Source organism: Mastigoproctus giganteus, chromosome 9, assembly GCF_048544385.1.
Source record: "Mastigoproctus giganteus isolate SK-2022 chromosome 9, ASM4854438v1, whole genome shotgun sequence".
NCBI lineage: Eukaryota > Metazoa > Arthropoda > Arachnida > Uropygi > Thelyphonidae > Mastigoproctus > Mastigoproctus giganteus.
In genome coordinates this window covers 169,002,425-169,025,011 of record NC_143583.1, presented here as the reverse complement: position 1 = coordinate 169,025,011, position 22,587 = coordinate 169,002,425, and the positions used below count along the sequence as shown (strand labels likewise).

General features: G+C 38.9%; 1 protein-coding gene across 2 annotated transcripts in view; it reads right to left on the bottom strand.

The window, feature by feature from the left end:
• LOC150080881 (uncharacterized) overlaps positions 1–21,824 on the bottom strand; it is a 597,772-nt gene extending 575,948 nt beyond the window's left edge. For both annotated transcript variants that reach the window (XR_016547378.1, XM_090381140.1), the window contains exon 1: positions 21,265–21,824. Coding sequence is in view for 1 of the 2 variants with exons in the window: in XM_090381140.1 (XP_090237266.1) it covers positions 21,265–21,285 (21 nt within the window). In the remaining variant the exon portion in view is untranslated. The remainder of the gene's footprint in view (positions 1–21,264) is intronic.
• Positions 21,825–22,587: the final 763 nt, after the last annotated feature.

Sequence of the window (22,587 nt, the reverse complement as noted above, 5' to 3'; positions counted from 1 at the left end):
AGGCGGCTGGAAAAGTCCATTGCGTACTATCGATAATTTATCGAACATTATCCTGTACAGATAGGAAGGTCATAATCCTACTGTATAAGGCAATTGTAAGACCGTATTTTCAATACTGTGTCCAAGTAGGAGACCTCATCTTAAAAAGATTAAAAAAAAAGATATTGAGCTTCTTGAAAGGATCCAAAGACGGGCAGCTCGCAAGGTGATATCGACAAATGGATGACCGTAAGGAAAGACTTCGATTATGTGGGCACCAGAGCTTGGCAACTGAGCACCTTACAGAGGACCTGATTAAGGTTTATAAGTCTCTAAGAGGGGCTAGTAAAATGATTGAAGGTGGAATTGTCACTGTTATAAAGAATTCCAGAACGAGGGGCCATAAATTCAAATTACAGATTAAGAGGTTTAGTCTAGATTGTAGGACTTTGTCTTTTAGCCAGCCAGTTGACTACTAGAACAAGTTGCCTCCGCATGTAGTTGAGGTTGACAGTTTGAAAAATTCAGGTCAACTGGATAGTTAACTACACGAAGAGAGAAGTGCATAATTTGTATTTTCTTATCTACTCTTTTTTTTTTTTTTTCTTTTTTTTTTTTTTTTTGCCCCGCGCAGCAAAAAGCCTGTGGCTTCCTTGCACTATATGACTATATTAAATACTAACCCATTTTTGTTACATTTTCAACACTATTATCATTTTTGTATTACATAAATACAATAATTATAGAACAACAAATTCATTTTAAGGCGTGGAGTTGGACAAAATTCACTTTAATTCTAAAAAGGAGAATAAATTCATACAGAAGTATTTTACGACTATCATTAAATATTGAAAATGCATAATTAATACGAGTATTAAAAATAAAGTAGACTATATTTTGTGATATTCGACACCTGTAGAATTCCTATTATGGTCGTAAGTTTTACACTCCTCGTAATAACGTCACTATCATGAAATACTTACACTAAATGCGTTCGAGGATCATATCGCAATTCTCATTAATCAAACAGATGCATCCAGTTTTGCTGCTCTGTCGCACTGATGGAAGATTGTCAGCTGGCAGATGGACAGAAGAGGAAAGAGACCTTGAACACTTAATCTTCACCTCGTGAAAAATATACCGAGAAAAACATGTAGTGTGTATTACCATGATACTTTTTTTTTAAAAGGTTTTTCCTTTTCTAAATTAACGAGTATGAGCGGTAAGCCATATCTGGGTGAAATTAAATCTTCTTGGGAAGTAATTTAATTTCGGAATATTTTATGCAGTCAATTTATTGACGAACTGTATTACAGTCCAGCGCAGTCCAATGTCAAATGTATGGTCATGTTACTTATAGAGGAGACAGCTGATTACAAGCTATTAGTTACGATATCGAATCTGACATTCCATGCTATATCTTGTAATTCAAATTAAAGGTCCTGGTAGGTCTGGCTAATAATTCAATAATGAATCGCATAATCCATTGGCTCCCAACCTGGGCGTTTTCTCCTGCAAAAGTTTTTAGGGACTCTTGTGTGTTTCTGACTATATACAGATATATTTGAAAGATTCATAATAGAAGTAATGTGTAATAATTTAAAGTCATTAAAATTTAGACTTAAAATTTTTGAAATAAAATTTTAGAACCAGTTTTAATTTTAAATTTGTAGCTATAGGCTCTATGCCGAGAAGTGTGCCAAACGATTTCTCGAGATGTAGACTAAATGGAGTACAGAAGAGTGTGGATCTTCCCCCCCCCCCACACACACACCAGACACAGAATAGGAAAGAATAATAATTTAGAGCAGTTGTTATACACCATTCCACAATCAGTTACCCCTCTTTATTTTATTTTACCTATCAGACCACCCATTTTTTTTATTATTATTATTTTTTTTATGATTTCATTTGTCATCTGAGCATTTCTGTTAGCTAACTCGTTTTCCTATTTGCTTGATCAAAGTTCCAATTTCAACAAGTAATGAAAATTAATAATTAAGTTTAATATTTTTCTTCATATTAGTCTCGGTATGTAATTGCAGCGACTTCACAAGTGTGACAGTGACGTCGCCTTCCTCAAATCGAACTGTTTGGGAAAAATGCAGATACCCTCAATATGCGCACCCACACCAGCACAACTGTATGCATCGCCTCCTGAAAGTTGATACCATAGACCAGGGGTGGGCAACAGCCGGCCCGCGACGATGTTGAATCCGGCCCCCTCGGTAAATGCATAAATATAGAAAATCCATACCGACTACACTCGCCGTAAACGTTCGGCTTAATTCGGTTCAATCGGGAATCGCGGCCAGTACAACAGTAACCAAGTGATTCTACGCAGCGTCAAAGAGTTATTTCCTAATTATTATTGTAGCATCGATCAAACGAAGTTCCTTTGAGTTTGACTTCTTATTGAAAAAAATAATATTGGTGCGAGATATTTTATGTTTTATGCCTTTTCTAATTATTACAATTTTTAATTTAATATAATTTATAGCCCATAAAATGAGCCAATTAAAAAAAAAAGAAAAATTAATGCCGAATGCCGCATTTTCAATGATAATTGGACCTTCAGATATTTTTTTTAAAAATACATTAATAATTTGGTAATTCAAGTAATATAACATTTTTTAGGTTCTGATTTTTTTTATTAAATCGTTCAATCTATTCCGGCCCGCATCATGATGCGAAAATTTCATTCGGCCCGCATCATGATACGAAAATTTCATTCGGCCCGCTGACGAAAAAAGTTGCCCACCCCTGCCATAGACAGTTTTAACTTTCCTATTTACGAAATATATTCGACGTCTTGTGTAGGAGGGTAATTTTTCAAAAAAGAAAAAAAAAAAAAAAAAAAAAAACAACTTCGGAAACACTGGCATCATCTCAGCGGAACATTGACAAGTTGAAAAATAATCTGCATTTCACTTCTTTAGTCAGGACTTGAAGCGAAGCGAGAGAATTTGCTTTGAGCTTCTCTCTCCCAGCAGCGAAGAGATTCTGATTAGATTTCATCTTACGAGCTGTTGTTTTATGTCTAATGCTAGTTTTACCTGTTTCGCCTTTCTCATACGCTGGTTTTATAGGATGAACTTAGGTTTTTTGAATTTAGATGAAACTGAGGGGTACTTGTACCAAGTGCACAAGATGGTTGTTATGTCCGTCTGTTATTACTGTTGGTCGAGGAACCCTCTATCCTACCTACAGATGTTTAGGATTGCCACTTTCTGGAGTTCCTTGTAGGTGTTCTCTTGGGGACCTATTGCTGCTAAGCTCTTATGTAGGGTCTTTTGCACCATACTGGTTGGTTGACACGGTGATCGGGATGGTCTTTACTTGTTTCATATGCCACATCTCTTTGACCTCTTGGGTCTGTATACTTCCTGATCTTTTTTCTCGTAGGTTTTCTGGAGGTTGCCAGTCTACCTATCTGATCGCCATAGCGGAAGACCGCTATGGCCGTCGGAAAGGTAGCCTTTTCCTTCTTGTCGACGAGGGTTATGTCTGGTCTATTCAGCTTGTGGTTGGAGTCTCTAGTACGGTTGTGGTTCGTATTTGTAATACGGTACGCTTTCTTTGATCAGCTGATACAGTATTTCTTCGCTAGCTCCTGATGTATTAACCTGGCTGTGTCTGAGTGTACTCCGTCTGGTGATCACCCTGCATCCTGCGGTGATGTGTTGGAACATTTCTGAGGCCATATGGCGGCGTCGTCGGCTTGTATCAACTGTTACTCCGAATTCCTTGGCGATGTATTTTCTATAATTTCTAGTGCTGATAACCTGGTCTTGGATGGCGAGCAGGAGTCCTTCAGGCTCAGAAAAGAGCGTCCCGCTCGTGAGGCTCTTATTATTATTGTATTGTATTATGAAATTACTGTATTATCTCTCTATACATTAAAAAAAAAAGCAGCGTGTGAGTACCGTGTACGCAGAAAGATGTTTTATTTTTACGTGAAAACATCTATGGCGGCACTAGAGTAAAACCGTTTAAATTTTTGAACCGTTTGATCGTAATTTACTTACTTATGCTACTTAGAAGATTGATGTTGATAAAAATCTTAAGAAGCAGATTTTATTAAAGTCTGCATTTTATTCTTGCATAATAATACTATCCGCTTTCTTGCATAATATTCTGCTTTTATTCTTGCAGAATATTACAACCCGCTGCTTACTCTACCCAGTCAACGTTAGTGACTGAGTTAGCATCTTTAGCGCCATTTAGGAAGTGATGTCATTTGCATCATTTAAAAACTAACAGCTACCTAATAGGAAGTGACGTAAATTGCGTCATTTTCGTAAAAAAAAATTCGTTAATCGATTGCGTTATTTCCGTTACCGTAAGAAAATTTTTGTAACCAAATGATTTTACTCATTAAAAGTTTTCCTCCTAATGATATTTATTTGAGCCAATGGGAGAAGAGAGCGAGGCAATTACGTCACTACAAATGCAATTAATTATTGACAACTGCCTCCATAATGTTCACCATCTCGTGCACGTGCTACACTATCTAATTTACACAAAATGATGCCGTGGCATCAAACGTTCCATTGTAACATTTTTTGTACATTAATGCATATTTGCATTAATGTACAAATGTACATTAATGCAAATATGTAAATTTTAATGCAAATTTTTTGTACATTAATGCATATTTTTGTACATTAATGCAAATATTTGTATAGTTTGTAAATAGTTTAGTATTTTTTAAATATTTTAAATATTTGGATAGTGTGTAAATATTTCATGTGCTCTGCTCTTTCGGATGGAACAATATTCCTTATGGAACCTGAAGCAAAAGACCTATTCCTAAGTGACTTATGTAAACACAGGTAAATAAATAATGGTATAAATAATAAGGTAAATAATTACATAGTGATATTTATTTGATTTTGAGAATGCCGCGCGCTACAAATGCACAGGTAAATAATTACATAGGTCATTTCCTGATTAGATATCGATCATAGTGACATAGTGTTTGGCTAAAATCCAGATTTCGGGTACAAGTTGTCTTTGCACAGTGGGCGTGGTCTTAAACAGAGATATCGTACGGTCGAGTTTGTGATTGGTTGATTGTTGTGAATGCCTTCGCTATCGTTAGTCTTAGCCCCTTAGTTAGACCCCCGCCTTACCGCTGTTTTTTTAGCGGAAAACGAGTTCCCTATTTAAAAACAGCGGTAAGAGATATTTTAATGAAAATTAGTTTTTACGCGATTTCGGGAGGGATTTAAGCAAAAACATAAAATTTGAAATTTTAATTATTTTCGCTTATTTTAATTCCGTATTGCCGTTCTATTTATCTTTATTTAGACTTCCATGTATTACAATGTTTTTGAAATGAGCGGGGAAAACAGTGAGTGGCACCTGCCAATCGCTGCTTTATTTCTGACCGTTAGTCGAAATATGGACTTGTATCCAAGATCTGGAGTTTTACCTAGTGTTTTTTTCCAGGCGGCACCGGGGGTCTCCTCCAACTGCGCGTTTTTACTCTATGTAGAATACAATACTCTGCATAAGGCCAGAGTGTGTGTTTTGTGAAATATTAGTGTGGGTTTTCCTCTGGCCACAGTCAGAGGAACAACAAAGCTGTGAATAGCCACTAACACCCCCAGTTTCCGTTATCGCCCCCAGGAAGCTGGCCAGGACACATTAGGAGAGAAGAAAGCTTTGGCAGGGAAAACCCTGGGGTAACTTAGGTAGCCAAGGAGAACCCAAAAAAATTTTTTTTGGCTGAAATCCAGTATAGGGTACACTGATGAAAGCAAGGAAAGACGGCGGTGATTGACAGGTAAAGGCATCTCCCACTCAGTGCTGTGATTGTACTCACTCAGTGGGCGTGGTCATAGAACGGAGTGATTGTATGGTTGAGTTCTGTGATTGGGTGATTATTGTGGAGGCGTTTTTTTCTTATTGTTTTGTGTCGTCGAGGAGGGGAGTGCTTAGCTTAGGTAGAGTGTTTACCCCCCATCCCGCTGTGTTTGAATCGGAAAATGAGTTCTCGAACTAAAAACAACGGCAGGTAGGGGGGAAAAGCACCCTAGGCATATCAACCTTGGAGGCCAGTAGGTGGGGAGTGAGCGGAGTCACAACTTGTCAATCACTGCTTTCCCACTGTTTTGATAGCCACCATGTTGGATGGGGTACCCTAATCTGAATTTTACCAAATTTTTTATATTCGAAACGAGATAATGGGGAGATAGGAAGAGGGTGGCATAAAAGGGGTAGAGAACAGAGGGAGAAGTAGTTGAGGCACCCGCCTGATTTGAAAGGGGAGACATTATGGGAACCCCTGGTACAGGATGCCCATTCCGGTCCAGAGGGTGGGAGTTGAAAGTGGGTGGTGGGGTGAGCCACCAGGCCAAAGGGGGTAGGGGCCACCCAGGGTGGGGAAGTCTACCTTGAGGAAGACTCAACCACCCCAGTGGAAGGAATAAAAGAACATAGGGAAAGAGATCCGTATTGTGGAGTGTGCTTTTTGCAGCTCTGTCCCACACTGACTTGGGGGTTACCCAAATGGCCAGTGTCTGCATCCTACACACCATGCCAGGTAGGAAAAGCTACAGCATGGTGTCAGCTTGGATAACCATGAGGCCCCTGAGGGCCTGCATAATCATCAATATGTGGGGCGAAGAGGCTAAGATAGAACATGCAATTAATAATAACTTTCATTCACTCAACATCCACACAATTTTACTCTTTATAGTTTTTTCTTACACTTCCTATTTCCTTTCATATATATTAGATTAGATATCGATCAGTGCGTTTCGACAGGTGTGTCTTTTGCGTAGAAAACATTTGACTTACTCCGTCATACCTCTACATATTACGTAGAAAAGCGTGCGCGGGGGGTTGGCGAGCAGGGGGCGGAGCCCCCTAGTTATTATTATTAACTGTGTATTTCCCTTTCGAGACACCCTTTAACGGTTTTTGACTAAAGAGTGTGGTTACATTATTTCAAAATTTATTACAAACTCCTTATTTACAAAATTTGAAAAATCTCAATATATAGAACAGAAATTATTATAAGATTATTAAATTATTATTCTTATTATAAGGCAACAATAGATATTGTTGGCTTATAATAAGGTATTAAAATTCCTAGTTATGGTTCTGGCCGTTTATTTAGAGATAATCTTGATTCTAGTTGATTTATTTGCCCTTTTGCTCCTTTGCATAAAGTGGCAAAGCAGCTGCCACTTTGCACGTGGCCCCTCCGTAGCCAGGGTGGGAAGGAGCAGCAGTGCGTAGCACACGCTTCTTGATTAGACCGGGGTTCGGGCCCGTCACGACCAAATACGGAGGATGCGGAAAGGTCAGGGAATGACCACCGCATATCCCCGGAGCAATATCCCTGGTTTTTAGGAACATTAGATTTAGTTGCTAATGTTCCTAAAAACCAAATAACAAACAAACTTTGCACGTGTGCGCAAAAATGAAATGGTACTATAAAAATTATAGTTGGGCCCCAGCCTAATAGTCACAGTGCGGATGAAGGGCCCACACAAAATATGCTAGCAAGCGGCATATAATTTCTAAGGTGTGTGCGATGATGTGTTGGTCGGTCCCATACTTGGAGCTCCTCTACCGTCGGTGCCTCGCATTATCGATTTAGTATGATAGAAGTACAACGTTTCATATTTGCATTGTGCTTTTGATTCTACTAATCTATTGCTTTATTTTATTTAAGTTTTTTTTTTTTTTTTTTTAGTGTAATGTTGGTTATTTACAAAATATGATTAACTTCTAATTGTCTTGCCTGGTACTTTCAGCAGAGCTTCGTTGTTTTGAATGCTGATTTTTTTCATCTCGTGCAAACTTTCGTTCAGATCACAGGTGAGTATCTTTTCTATTATGGACATCCACGATATAGTCGAACAACCAGTCACACGTCGGACATCCACGTGTGGCCGATGCCTGAGGTGAGCGTCGTGTGCCTTGTTTCCTAACACAGCAGCGACACAGCACAGTGCCCGGCTAAGTACTCAGTACAACGTAGGAAGAGCAAGACCTATATCCACATGGTTATGTTAGACATTAGCTCGTATAAGCTAAGGCAGTCGACGGCTGTCACATGTACTCATGCTCACTGCTAGACAAAAAAAAAATAAACCCCACCTTGCTTGGGCACGCCAAATGTCGCCTGGTCTCATGAATCCAGCTTCCAACTATCATTCTTATAGGCGTAACCGTATTTTAAAAAACCAACATAATGCCATGGCACCTGGATGCACTATTGGTGTTCGGGAAACGGGGGTATTACGGTTTGATGACTGTTTTCGTGGCATGCCCTGGACCCCTCTGATCACCGTTAATCAACTATCCCCTTTCTATTGTCACCGGTCAAGTACACCCCCCCTTCATGATGGTAGTGTATCCCGACAACTCCAGTGTCCCTCAACAACGCGCCATGCCACAAAGCTTGGTAGGTTGATAACTGGTTTCAGGAACATGGCAATGAATTCTCCGTCCTCGCATGGCCTCCCACGTCATTGATCTCAACCCATCTGAGCATGTTTGGGACCTATTAGTTTGACACGATTTCATCCTGTTGATTCCCTTCAACCGCAGTGAGTTGCTTATTATGTGTTTCTTCAGTGCCACTGGATGACGAAATATTATTTCTGACCTTGCGTTACTTAGTGAATTGAGTGACTCAGGGTCAGACTGCTCAATTTAAAATCACCAAACGTTTGCATCAGTTACTATGCTATGTGCAAATTTCAGTTTGATTTACAGTGATTGTACATCCGGCATCTAGGTACTTGTGAATGACATATTGTAAGCCGTAGAACCAAGCTTAGGAAAATAGCATAAAGCGCTCGCGCACACACACACACGCACACGCACACACACACACCTTCCTTGAGTTTCAGGAACATGGCAATGAATTCTCCTTCCTCGCATGGCCTCCCACGTCACTGATCTCAACCCATCTGAGCATGTTTGGGACTTATTGTGAGAATGACAAGAAGCATTGGCTTCTTGTCATTCTCTAAAGAGTTCTGAGTGGGAGAATTCTTAAAGAACTTTACAGTGGAAATAGAGTTCCTGGCCCTGAATTTTCCTAGTTTTTCTGCCGTACAACATGCAAATCGGCCCAGTGAATATGCACGCAATAAAGGTCACGTATATCGGCATATGGGGTCGTCGCGCCATGACCAGAGTGGACACACATTTAATGTTCTTATTATTGATATAAAAATTTTCCTTTCCTTTGGCCATCGCTCGTAGCATGTGGAAAAGACGTGGACTCAGATTTCATCTCGATCGGAGGAATTTTTATGGACCTTTATTCTCACCTTGGTCGAGTTAGTTGGTCTCAGGCAAGGCCCCAAAAAAAACCACTATTAAGTGAAACAAATAAACCGACCACAGAATAGATGCAATTTACATTATCTACGGACACCGTAGCTCAAAAACAAACACCAATTAAACATAGTAGATGTTTTCTTTTATTTGAGAGCTCAACTGACCAGTGCGATAATAATCTCCACAACATTCTGATCGATACTGACATGGATATTCACTACATTGAATTAATGTAACATATCAGATTTTAACGAAGTAAGTTTAGAGTGCTTAAAACAAACTTCCGCGTGTGCCAAGACAAAAGGGCAGTGCTTTAAATATCAGAGATCCCTCCTGTCGCTTTGCGATAAATGCGCACAAAGGGATCATCGGATCTTGTGCTGATGCATCAGGTGATAGATTGAGCGGTAGAGTATGGCGCTCTATCACTTTTACGGCCCAGAATGACTTACAGCACGCTTCCGTACGTGTGCTTGCCCACGGAAAACGTAGTGCAGTACTAAACGCAGCAGAGCAGTGCTGAGATAGGAAGAAGGTGAACTGTTTTAGAACTCCGTTTCCTAGCCCTGACCTAAATATGTCTTTCTAAAGTTGAGAAGGAGGGGGCAAAAGAAAGCGAATGCGTTACTGTTGGATGAGCTGAATGCGTTACTGTTGGATGAGCTGGCTGCAGCAGTCAGTGATGGGATGGAGTCGGCTCGGTAGAGTCGGGTTTTAACCTTGTGTCGATTAGATATATCTTTTACGGAGTATTTTGATTCGAGGATCCGAATGCGTGTTTTAAGTATAGTGCATAAATAGACAGCGAACAGTGATTGGGTTCTTTTGGGGGGGAGGGGTAAATTTTGATACTGGCTCAAAAGGAAAGAAATGAATACAGCACGTTGGAACATCTCTAATAACTGTAAGAATTTCAGTTATAAAAATATTGTTTTCTACATTAAAAACAGCATTGGGTGATAATATTGTAACGTTATTAACTGTCAGAGGAAATATTTAACCATCACCTTCAGAATGTCTGCAAAGGAAATAAATGCTATAGTTTCGCCGTCCGCATCAAATGGAAGTCACAAAGAAGATACTCCTTTGCTGTTGTCGTTAACCTTCGTTTTAATGATGACATTACTGAAATCTGTTCTTGTTCTGATATCTGGCGCTTTAATTATTTTGAGAATTACGGTAATGTTTTTATGCGGAGTTTTCCTTAAAGTGTTAAAACGGTTATATTCTAACCTTCAAAGTGCATTGATTAAAGCCTTTGGAAAACTATTTTCTTTGTCGTACAGCATACTAATTAAAATAATTAATTCTTTCGTTTCTTATCCTTATGCCTTCTTAATTAAAATGATGAGATGTGTCCGCACTGCCGTTTACAATATATCGGTCAAATTATTGACATTTATACATTCTCTAATCTGTGCAGTATTGATTAAGTTGTCTAAAACTACAGTTTCACTTGTTTATAAAACACTCAGGAGCTTATGCTATTTTATTTTCAACTCGTTCGTTAAAATGTTGAAAGCTGTACTTTCATTTATTATTAACTTACTGATAAAAACCTTAAAAGCAATATTTTCTTTTTTCCACAAATTATTCGTTGAAGTGTTGAAAACTATACTTTTATTTATATGCAGTATCTTGACTGAGACAGCAAAAGTTATACTTTCTTTCCTTCACAAACTGATTACAATGGTGAACGCAGTACTTTTGCTTATCCTCAATGCATTATTTAAAGTACTAAATGCTGTTCTTCTTGTTGTGTATACTATATTCTATGAAATGTTGAAAGCCCTGGTTTTGTATTTCTATGATCGATTAGCCGAAGCAGTGAGCATTTTGGTTTCCCTTGTAAACAATGCACTTATTAAAGTATTTAAAACTATACTTTTATTTATATACAACGCATTTTTAAAATTACTGAAACTTGTACTTTCACTTGCACAGAATTATTTGATGAAATTATTCAGATGTATAGCCTTGTTTATATTTAGTTCGTTCATTGTAGTTGTGAAAACGGTACTTCCCTTTCTTTACAATTCCATGATTAAAGTAGTGAATATAATATTTATTGTACCCTTTAATAAAAAGCGCATTGAGCATAGGAAACAAAGCTAAAACTCATCTAATTTGTAATGTACCGATTGTATATGTAAGCGATTGTAAAATTACTCTTAACGCTTTAAAAGCTTTTTATTTTCATTAATAATTTAAATATTGAAAATTGTAAAGTAGTCACTTCTGTATAATTCATTGTTGAAAGTGCTTTGATGACACTTCTTTCTATAATTAACTTAATTATATGTACTTTTTACTTTTCATTTGTACTGTGGCTGTAAATCGCCTTCTGTTTGCCTGTATGGTATTTATTAAAAGCAGCGAAAAGAAGCAATTTGTGATTTACAATCGTCTCATTTTGTTACAGTTGTCATTATTACGCATTTTAATTATGGATTCATTGATAATTCGGAAGATGTCATTAATCATCGCTTTACGAGTTTTACGCCAAGATTAAATAGAAAGATTATGACGAGGAGTCAGACGGCAACATCCGAAAAACATCCGTCAGGGATGGCACCTACCTTTTATACTTCGTATATAAAGGTGAGCATAATTTAAATTCATTTATACCGATGGATGTAGTTGGAACAGTTTATCGGAGAACAGTAAAGTATGTATAATAATAAGTTAAGCATATTCCAAAATTTTTGAAAGTTTAGAATATTTACAACACAATTGAAGGGAAGAAAAATTCACCAGAAAATAGTTTCCAAATAACACCTTGGAAATTTCTCATTCCAGGGTCTGTTAAGTGTTGCAAAATACTTTACGGACCCTGCTCAGACTACACACATGAGGAGGCATCAATTCAAATTGAGGAAGGATGGTTGGCAAATAGATGTGCGGAAGTTTGTCTTTAGCCAGCGGGTGGTTGATTGCTGGAACAGACTTTCATCTGGTGTTGTGTTTATAGCTTGAGTAAATTCAAGGAAGAACTAGACAGACTGTTGTAGGGGATGGATAGGTAAATGAGAAGGCTTTTTGGCTGATGCGGTATAAGCTTGCTTTCTTACATCATTTGCCAATAGTGATACTTTATGGACTGTGCTGATTGCTTGATGCTCATTGTGCACTGTTGTTGCAAAAAACAGTTTACAGATAACTCCTGATCTTTCAAGAGTTATCTGTAAAGATCAGGAGTTATCTGATCTTAACGATGGCTGAAAGATAACTCCTGATTTTTCAGCCATCGTTAGTTACTCTCCAGAACACTGAATTCTCCTTTTGACGTTTCCTTTGTTTGCATACAATTTGCAGTTCATGTGAATTTGCATATCGCAGCGCATCCTTGCCTTTCTGCTCGTTAGTTCGATTCCTCTGTATACCGCTTGACCTGGACTCTTCTACAACATGCTGTGCGATGGCGCCACATCCCCCCCCGTAATCTGTATAGTTGGGACACGTGTTCGGACTAGTTTGAAAGAGAGTGGTGCAATTACAGAGGCCAAATCAGAAGAATGCCCATGGAAGTTTTTATATAAAAGAAAAGGCATGCAAAAACTGAACATTTATGAGACAGAGTGGAGAGAGACTTCTTATGAGACGGACTTTAACTGACCATGACTACCCTCTTTTGATTAGAGTCAAGGAGTTTCAGAGAAGTTTTGGAGTACCACCCACACATATGGGAACAAGGCGGATTTGCGGTTTTTACAGAGCCAGTACGCTGAAAAAAAAAAAAAAAAAAAAAAATTTTTTTTTTTTTTTTTTTGAGGTAAAGGAATCAGTATTTGTGATGTGCTTATGCCAAGACAAATGGAAGTCATGGATAACCACCGGTAGAGATACAGGTATGTGATCTTGTCTAGAAATCCTAGTGTCGTCGAAGATGAGTATAGCAGTAGAATCTTTTTTGAGAGAAATAAAACAAGGATTGAAGTTAACTTAAGTTTCCTTCATCCGATTGGAGAATCACTAGGAGATCTGCATTTAACGACTTTGCAGTGGATATTCGATAAATTGAAGCCATTTGTGCAGGGCAAGATTCCCAAACTGCAGGATAGCACGTAGCGTGCCCTAATCGGCAAAAGCGTGGTTAGGATTTCAAGTCAGTGGAAGAAGTCATTAATATACAAGAGAGGAAATAGTGAGAGAAAGAATTGAACCTGGGAACACAGGCATTACTTTCCGTAATTTAGGCAGCGCACCGGAACACAAATATGTATACAGGGTGATTCACTACCAGTGCGACAGAATATTTACAACACAATTGAACCGGTTCCCGAGGCAGTAGGATGGACGAGTATTCAAACGTTGAACTGGCCGACATGCACCTCGCGTATGGAGCTGCGGACTGTAACGGGCGCGCCGCTCTGCGCTTGTACCAGGAACATTTCCCGCACAGGCGTGCTCCTCATCATACGATTTTCGCACGTGTGCACAGAAGGTTACGTGAGACTGGTTGTTTCACGAGAGGTACCATGAATCGAGAGCGAACTACAACGACGCCAGACAATGAGGAGAATGTCCTACGTCTTGCAGAAGGCAATCCGAGTAAGACTACTCGAGCGTTAGGCCAACGATTGGGTATTTCCCAATCCACTGTATGGAGGATACTGTCAACAAACCAAATGAGTTCATACCATCTGCAACGCGTCCAATCATTGGAGCCTGCGGATTATCCACTCCGGAGGACTTTTGCTACTTGGTTTCTTCAACAGAAACGGTTCGCAAATGCTGACTTCCAGCGGGATCTCTGTTCACGCGGCCTCCCGTTCAACGTTCTCAACCGCATGACGAAGGCATTTCGGACCCTGCAATGCTATGTGATTCCGATTCGTCTTTGTGCTCCCTACACCTCCTGCAAGTTTGTCACACTGGTAGTGAATCATCCTGTATACAGTATATTTTTTAATATTTTATTGTACATAAATACATATTGCATTTAATGCACAAAATGCTGCAGAAAATTAAATAAAGAATACTTGTAAATAAATAAGGTAAAAATTTATTCCCCGGCACGAAATCCCAAGTGATAAGTACTCGCGGAGCATCTTTTGAGGAACGCTTGGTTAAAAAAAAAATTGTGTGTGTGTGTCCCGAGCGTGCATAGCTGGAGTCAAGTGAAACTTCTTTATGCGAACGTTTATCACTTGATCGAGGATCCCATATTGACTTTATGAATGCCGCAGGCGACGAATCTGCATGAATGGACCCTCGGAGATACGAGACGTGCCGTTACCAAATATAGTTTCGGCAAGTGCTGTGGCATCGAATGATATTTAAAACCATTTGACTTCGATAGAGTCAGAATCCCTTTATTCTTGAGAGAGCCACGACAGCTGTTACATTTGACTTACATCCTCATTTGGAAATGCTGTTTGAAGATCTCGAGCTGCTACAATCTTCACATCGTTCTTGAACCAATCACACGGAACAGACTGAACCGAAATCATTATCCAGGAATGTACGTTTAAACTGCGCGTGGATACTTCGATGTTTCTTAAAATCCTGTTGCGGCTCCTGCTGTGTATTACATGTTGAACGATTTGATGGAGTACTTCTGGCAGTCGGTTTTGGCTTCTTCGCGTTTCGTTTACGACTGGGCTTCGAGGACTCTTCATCGTTTTCATTTACAGTATCAACTTCCATGACTTCTCCTTCCAAATTCACTTTTAACATTTCTAGGGAGATGTACGGCTCTGAAGATGTGGATGGACCTTCTCTGGCTTCTTTGTTCAACTCCATCTCACGCTGTAATTTCTTCCAGTGTCGAAATAGCTTAGATCTTTCCTTTGTATTCAGTGGGGGTAGTTTCGGTGGTCGCATTGCCCGTACACGTGCTCTGTACGCCTTACAACGCCTACTATTGGTCTTCGTCATATTGAATTATTAATTCTTTTCGGTCGAAATTTTTTATTAAATACTGTGGAGAATGACGAAAGAAATAGCATGACGCAAACAGTAGGGGTACTGATTGGGTCGCGCTCGTGCTTGGTACGGAGTGGTACAGTGGTGGTGGGGGGGGAATAATTTCGTGTCGCATTTTCTAGGCGATTTTTGTCAATCCAAGGACGCATTGCACGTGTACGTGCGCTATAGTGGACACCCACTTTACGATTGGTTCACTGTACGCTGTTGGTGAGCAAAAAGATCAAGGGTGTTGGGTATGTGATTAAGATTGTGGGTATTCCGATACGTAAACAGGCACGTGTATAAGGTCATTTGTAATTGCAAAAGCCTTAGCATCTTGACCAGATTTAGAGAACTTACCCTGAAACTTTTAAAGCAAATTTTCACAATATGGATCCAATATTAATAGTCACCAACAACCAATGCTAAGGGGAACGGTCAAGCCAAAAAAAAGAGAAAATCGGCTATGTGGGTTGTTTGCTATTTGGTTTTTAGGAGCATTAGCAACTAAGGCCATATTGCTCGGGGATATGCGGTGGTCATTCCCTGACCTTTCCGCATCTTCCGGATTTTTTGGTGGCGGGCTCGAACCACGGTCTAATCAAGAAGCGTGTGCTACGCACTGCTGCTGCTGCTCCTTCCCACCTGGCTACGGAGGCGTCATGGCTATGTGGGAAAAGAAACAATAGATCAAATGGAGGACGAAATGAATGAAATAAATACTCTGTTTATACTTGTTGTTGTTGTTGTTATTATTTGGTTTTTAGGAGCATTAGCAACTAAGGCCATATTGCTCCGGGATATGCGGTGGTCATTCCTTGACCTTTCCGCATACTCCGTATTTGGTGGTGACGGGCTCGAACCCCGGTCTAATCAAGAAGCATGTGCTACGCACTGCTGCTCCTTCCCACCTGGCTACGGAGGCGCCTGTTTATACTTCGGGACGACTACACCGTCAGAGGAGTTGACAAGATCAAAAGAATACAAGAAACAACACCGTACTTAGCAGTCACGAGCTTAAATCCTGGTCACTCAAAGCGCGTGTACGTATGTATCCATGCGCTTGACCACTCGGATATGACAGCGGTTAACTTCTTCACTACCTCCTTTTGATTCATTTGCAGTCAACTGTAGCAAAAGATGTAACTACGAAAACCAAAAACAACGTTGGATTCAGACTAGTCTTACAGAAAGGTGATTTCTAAATCTCTTAGAGAAAAAAAAAAAAATTCAATTCAAGTTGTTTAACCTGGAGACACGAGTCCAATACCTAATGGGATTTGTCAATTTCAGAGCAGCTGTTGCATTCAGTTCACGAGTCCTGTACCTCTTTCTCCCTTCAGGTTATCCACAGAATGATTTGTTCAATCCTTATTGCTCGATACTAAACCTGACGTAAATAGGTGTCTCACACAATAATTTCTGAAATATCGGAATGCTTATTCTTTTCCCTAAAAAGCGACTAACTGCAAACAGTGTAGATCGGACTATGTGTGTATCAACTTCCTTGAGCAGAATGCTGGTGAATCTTCCAGATATAGTCTATGAATTCATCTATTAAATGTGTAACACCTATTCTTTCAACTAGAACGGAGTTGGAAAACTGAAACATCTGATTTAAGGATACCTTTTTTCACCTTTGGCTCTGTAAGTTACATCAGACTAATCTACTTGCTTTAAAATGATAAATTAATTATATGCCTAACCCATCTTTGTATACTGATTATTCTTCACTCTCCCATTTACGCATAGGTTAGATATAGCTCAAACTTCCACGATCCTAATAAAGTGGCAAAGCTGTGTAAGTTTTTCATTAAAAGTTTATTGGGCCAGTGTTACTGACTTTTAACCTAACAGAATTGTCAGTTCACTGGAAATGGCCTATTTTACACACATATGTATAAGGTGCCTATGCGCATACATCTGGCCTCCGTCTGCAAGTCTCGACTCCCAGTGGATGGATTTTGAAGAAATTTGGCATTTGGGTCTTTTAGAAAGATTTGTCGAGCTACCTCAAATTTCATTAAAATTGGACCAATAGAAATTTGACAATAATTATTATTTTTTTTTGTCTATCATTACGCTTATAATAACTCGACTCCCAGTGGATGGACCTTCATTAAATTTTATACTTCGCTCTTCTAGAACGATTTGTCGAGCCTTCCCAAATTTCATTAAAATCAGATTAAAGCCAATTAACGCTAAAAGTTAAAGTTTAAAAAATTTTTAAAAAATAAAATTTTTGAAATCCTTAAACGTGTTTAAGTTGAACAGCTGTCGTATGGGCCTATATGTATGTATATACACCAACTACGATATCAGAAGTATTTGGTATATCAGGCTTCGACAAACAAATTTTAAAGGAAAAAAAATCAGTGGCGACTTGAATGGTGGGACAGCCCCTTCTGGAGCACTAGTAAATTTGAACAAATACTATGTATTTTATGATATTAAAATAATGTATGGGAACCGTTAGAGTTATATGTGTATATTGTAATAGCCGTTTAAAAATTTTAGATAAATTCAAACAAAATTCGGGCTTAATTTTCAGTTACTGCAGTCTCATATACAGGGTGTTCGGAAAGTCACTGTGCACTTTTCTAATCATATTTTGTTTATATTTCAGATTTTGATCCCAATATGGTTTTAACAACTGAAGAACGTGTATGGCTCGTCGAACACATATTCCGAGAAGGTAGTAGATACACAGATGTGGTGCGACAGCGATTTGCTGACAAATTCCCAGATACACCTGTTCCACATCGCAATACATTTCGTAACCTTGTCAATAAGTTTCGGGAAACAGGAGCAGTGGATGATGTCAAACGCTTTGGAAAGCCAGAAAAGCTATCGGAGGAGAAACTGTTGGATATTTCTGACAGTATGCTGCAGAGTCCATCAAAATCATTACGAAAGTTAGCTCATCAGCATGATATTGGTCTTGGAACTGTTCCAGCCGTCAGAAAGAAATTAAAGCTCTTGCCATACAAAATAATGGCGGTACATGAACTGAAAGCAACTGATCATGAAAAACGAATACGCTATTGCAGGTGGTTTAACCGATTTATCGAAGAGAATACAGCTAATGTGTTGGATGTGATCTTTTTCACCGGCGAAGCATGGTTCCATCTCTCGGGTTATGTTAACTTGCAAAATTCAAGATTGTGGTCATCCGATAATCCTCACACTTTGCACGAAACACCTCTACATGATTTCAAGGTTGGTGTGTGGGTTGCGATTTCCAGACGTCGAATTGTTGGCCCCATTTTCTTTATGAACACAATAAACAGCGAGCGCTATTGTTTGGAGATTCTTCACACCTTCATCGGTCAGATGACAAGTGATGAAATCAATTACTCATGGTTTCAACAGGATGGTGCTACTCCCCACACATCTCACAGATCTATGCAGTTATTAAAGGAATGTTTTGGAGACCGCATTATTTCGACAGACGTGTGGCCCCCACGCTCACCAGATCTAAATCCACCAGACTTTTATCTATGGGGAGCAGTAAAATCTGCAGTGTGTCGAGCTTGTCTGCACACGCTGGATGACTTGATGAGCAGCGATAACAGCATTCATTGTCTATTTCAAGCGAGCAACTGATAGCGGTGTTTAGAAACAAAATAAGAAGGATCCAAGACTGTATTGATGCTAAGGGATATCAACATTGTTTATAATTGTCATTCATATTTACCTCCTGTATTCTATATTGAAACACGTCTGTTAATAAATATATAAGTGCACAGTGACTTTCTGAACACTCTGTATCATCGTTATATCGCTTCCCTCCCCTGTAGTTCACACCACCAGAAGTAGCACTACAACATGATCCCCCTCCTCCTCTGACCTTCACTGTGGGCACAATACACCGCGATACAGAGGTTCCTCGGAATTCTAAACACCCACACCCCACGTCTGATATGAAGACAAATGTGTAACGCGACTCGTTGCTCCATAGGATCTGTTTCTCTGTTCCATGATCCTGGAACAGTAGGCCTAGCACTACTGCAAAAGACGTTTGTTGGTTTTATGTATGGACTTGTAAACAGTTGTTCCATGAAAACTTATACCTCCCACGGACCGTGGGCGCACTCACAGATAGTCCTGTAGATATGTATCCAATATAACGTTTCTCAAGGTGTCACTTGTCACTCAGTTCGCTTTTCCCAGTTTATTCAGGAATAGGAGAATCCTGTCAGTCAGTTTTTGACTAAACTAACCGTTTTCACATCTTTGCATTGCTCTTGTCCTTGCATCTTTTCATCATATCAGCTAAGCTTGACTTTGCGAAATTCAAACGTCAACCGTCTGTCACGTGTGGTGACGAATTACAGATATGGCATCCGACGATTCAGTTTGTTTTAATACCATAAAAACTACTTAACGCGATTCATTCTACTTGTTTGTGGCGGCTTTGGTGTTGCCTGTCCACTTTTAAATCGTTTCTTTACATACACATTTGTTAGCATGGTCCCTCATCTACACTGGGAAGGAATGTCCAAATACTTTTTTATAGAATTGCGTATGTTTTCAACTTTCTTTTCTAATATCTCCTCTAATTGTTATGACCTCTGCAAGAGCAAGGCACTTCCACTTTAAGTGATTAATCTGTTTATTTTAATCAGTTTAGTAGAGTCATCCCGATACAACCACTGGGGCTAGAAGGGTTCAGAGTTTTCTTACATTGCATTAATTATAGTGTTATATTTTAATTGTACTTTTATATCACGGCGATACCCTAATACGAGCTGGTTACAATTTCTTTTAACTGCATAACTCTGCTTCTTTCAGTTCATTTATAGATTCTAAATTAAATAAACTTATCATTTCTTGTATTCTTTGTCTTTGTAAATTCCTCTGACCCTGTGGGGGAGCTATTCCGGAGTACAAACAAAAAATTTATTTTATTTATTTAGTTACTAAATTTATTTTTTTTATAGGATAACATGTAAAGTGTATCTTTCAGTTCATTTTCAGCCTTAAAATACTTATTTTATAAACTTATGATTCATGTAAAAACAATCACCAAAACGACTGTTTGGTGGGTGGAACCATACCGCATTAGAAATAAGTAGGTTATACTTCTGAATTGGTAGATATGGCTGCAGTTCTTGTGGCCGTTATAGTTGTGAGGGAATTGTACCGTGCCAGATTTAGATGAGATGTCTTTGATACATAAGATTCGATTTAAAGAAATTATAACCTTAATAATATCCTGTATTAATTAATAGGTGATGTATTCTGGCGGTGTTCACATTTATTACTTTACAGTATCAGGCTTTATTCATAAGCCGATCAGAATCTTCATGGCTGAGTGGTTTAGTTATTCCGTTTGGGGAGATCCGGTTTGAATACTGTCTATGACGCGAAGATTGAAGCTATCGAGTTGAGTTAATCGGCCTCAGAAGAAATTTAGGAGGGGGACAGGGAAGAGGTGTAGATTTTTTCATCTCGCAAACAACAATCTGTCTGACTTAGCACAAACGCATAAAATATTACCAAATTACCTAAATGGACTTGTATCATCTAAGAATGGGTGAAAAAAAATGGGATGAAAATTGCAGTTGCTATTCTAGTAATGTGTTTCTCTCAGCAATGCTCCTCCTCTTTATTTATCTACAAACCATTTTGACATGCGCACAGGGCCGCACTTAAAAACAAACATGCGCATGAGGCGCTAGCCTCGGGCCTCACCATGGAGGGGGGGCCTCGCATGGCCTCTGTAATCTCAAATTTTTAAAGCGATCTTTGTATTGCAACGTTTGTGTTTAAACAGATCGGTAAAAATATATATATATATTTTATTATATTTGTATATGCAAGTTTTTTTCTTTTTGGGCTCTGGACCACTGGTATCTTTAAAGGGGGGCCCATAAGAGCTTAGCGCCTCGAGCCCCGAGATGTGTATGTACGGTCCTACATGCGCACAATAATATTAACGAGATAAATGACACTATAATTATATATTGCAGTTAGATAATTATTACACCATTGCCTTTAATAATAATATTCTCAATAACTAATACATTTTCGTAGGTTAAAGTTACATCGTCTACTTACGTAAAGTCCGTAATGTGCCATCTTTTATTGCTTGCAGTGTACTTCACTTCAGTCAATGAGTCCTAAACTGTTTTTGATTTTAGATCACACAGTTGTCGTGTCGTTCGTAGCCTGTCGATAAGCTGTATACGTAAGAACAAAACTGCGAATATTCAGTTGCTATCACTTGGCAAGTTGAGTACGTGTATTTTTATCCCTCAGCATTAGGAACGACGGTGAGACCAGATAGCTATGTTCACTAAATATCACCGCACGCTGTTGGCAGACATTGTCTTTAGATGACACAAAGTTGTTTCTCTGAAGCAAGATCCCTAAATTTAGCCTTCACATCTTTTCTATATTACAGTCCGGTAAGAGTGCACTTTTACGCTTTAGGGTATTTTCAAAGATAAAAATGTCTGGCTACGTTGACGAATCATCTCAAGAGAGGAATAGATTTTGGACTTCTAACAAGCAGAGAACGTATATTAGTGATTTTACCTAAAGTTTTGTTCTAAATGGATTCAGTGTTTAACCGCAACCAATAACCTCAAGCTATTTGTACTCTGGTGTCTGTGTAAGACAAAACATCTGAATGAGTCTTTCCATGCACTTCATTACTGCCAACTTCAGCGAGTAGGATGGGGTGCAAATCTACCACGTGATGGTGCTCCTTTTGCTTCTCTTACTTCCGTACAGATGTGGAAAGAATAAAAATAGCAACATGCAGGCGGTGAAACTCGGAGCGTTTCTTTATTTTTATTTATTTATTTTTTTATTCGTTGTTTGATGTTTCCTGTAAACATAGCACTAGTTATTAAGCCTCTGTCTGTCTAATAGATGGGTTACGTAATTCAAACCGATGAAAGTTTAACCGTGCCCGGGTGGTATTAAAGAGTTATAGAACAAACTTGTGACCTTGGTAATATTGATATTTACCTTGCATTTCTGTTTGGTGGGAAGGGATTGATGACTTAATCAAACTTTCTTGCTCCCATTCCAGCAATTATACTTAAATTATTATTTCTCAAACTACTCCTGACGATCATTATTTATTAACATTTTCCTGTTACCTTGAACTTTATTAATATTATTTGTTTGTTTATATATTTAGTGGTAACGTTAGTTTTTCGATGATCCTCTGTCCATCATTTACTGGAATCAGGGGTGGAAATGACTTTTTAGAACTACGTGAACGTGCCATTTACGTAATTATATAAAAATAAACCCAATTCCTAATAACAGGGTCTTGCCAAGGCATGGGCAAACGAGGCGCTCTTTCCGTGGGCATTTCTGCTAGACTTACATAAATGAAATCTTTATTGAGAGGTGGGAGCAATATGA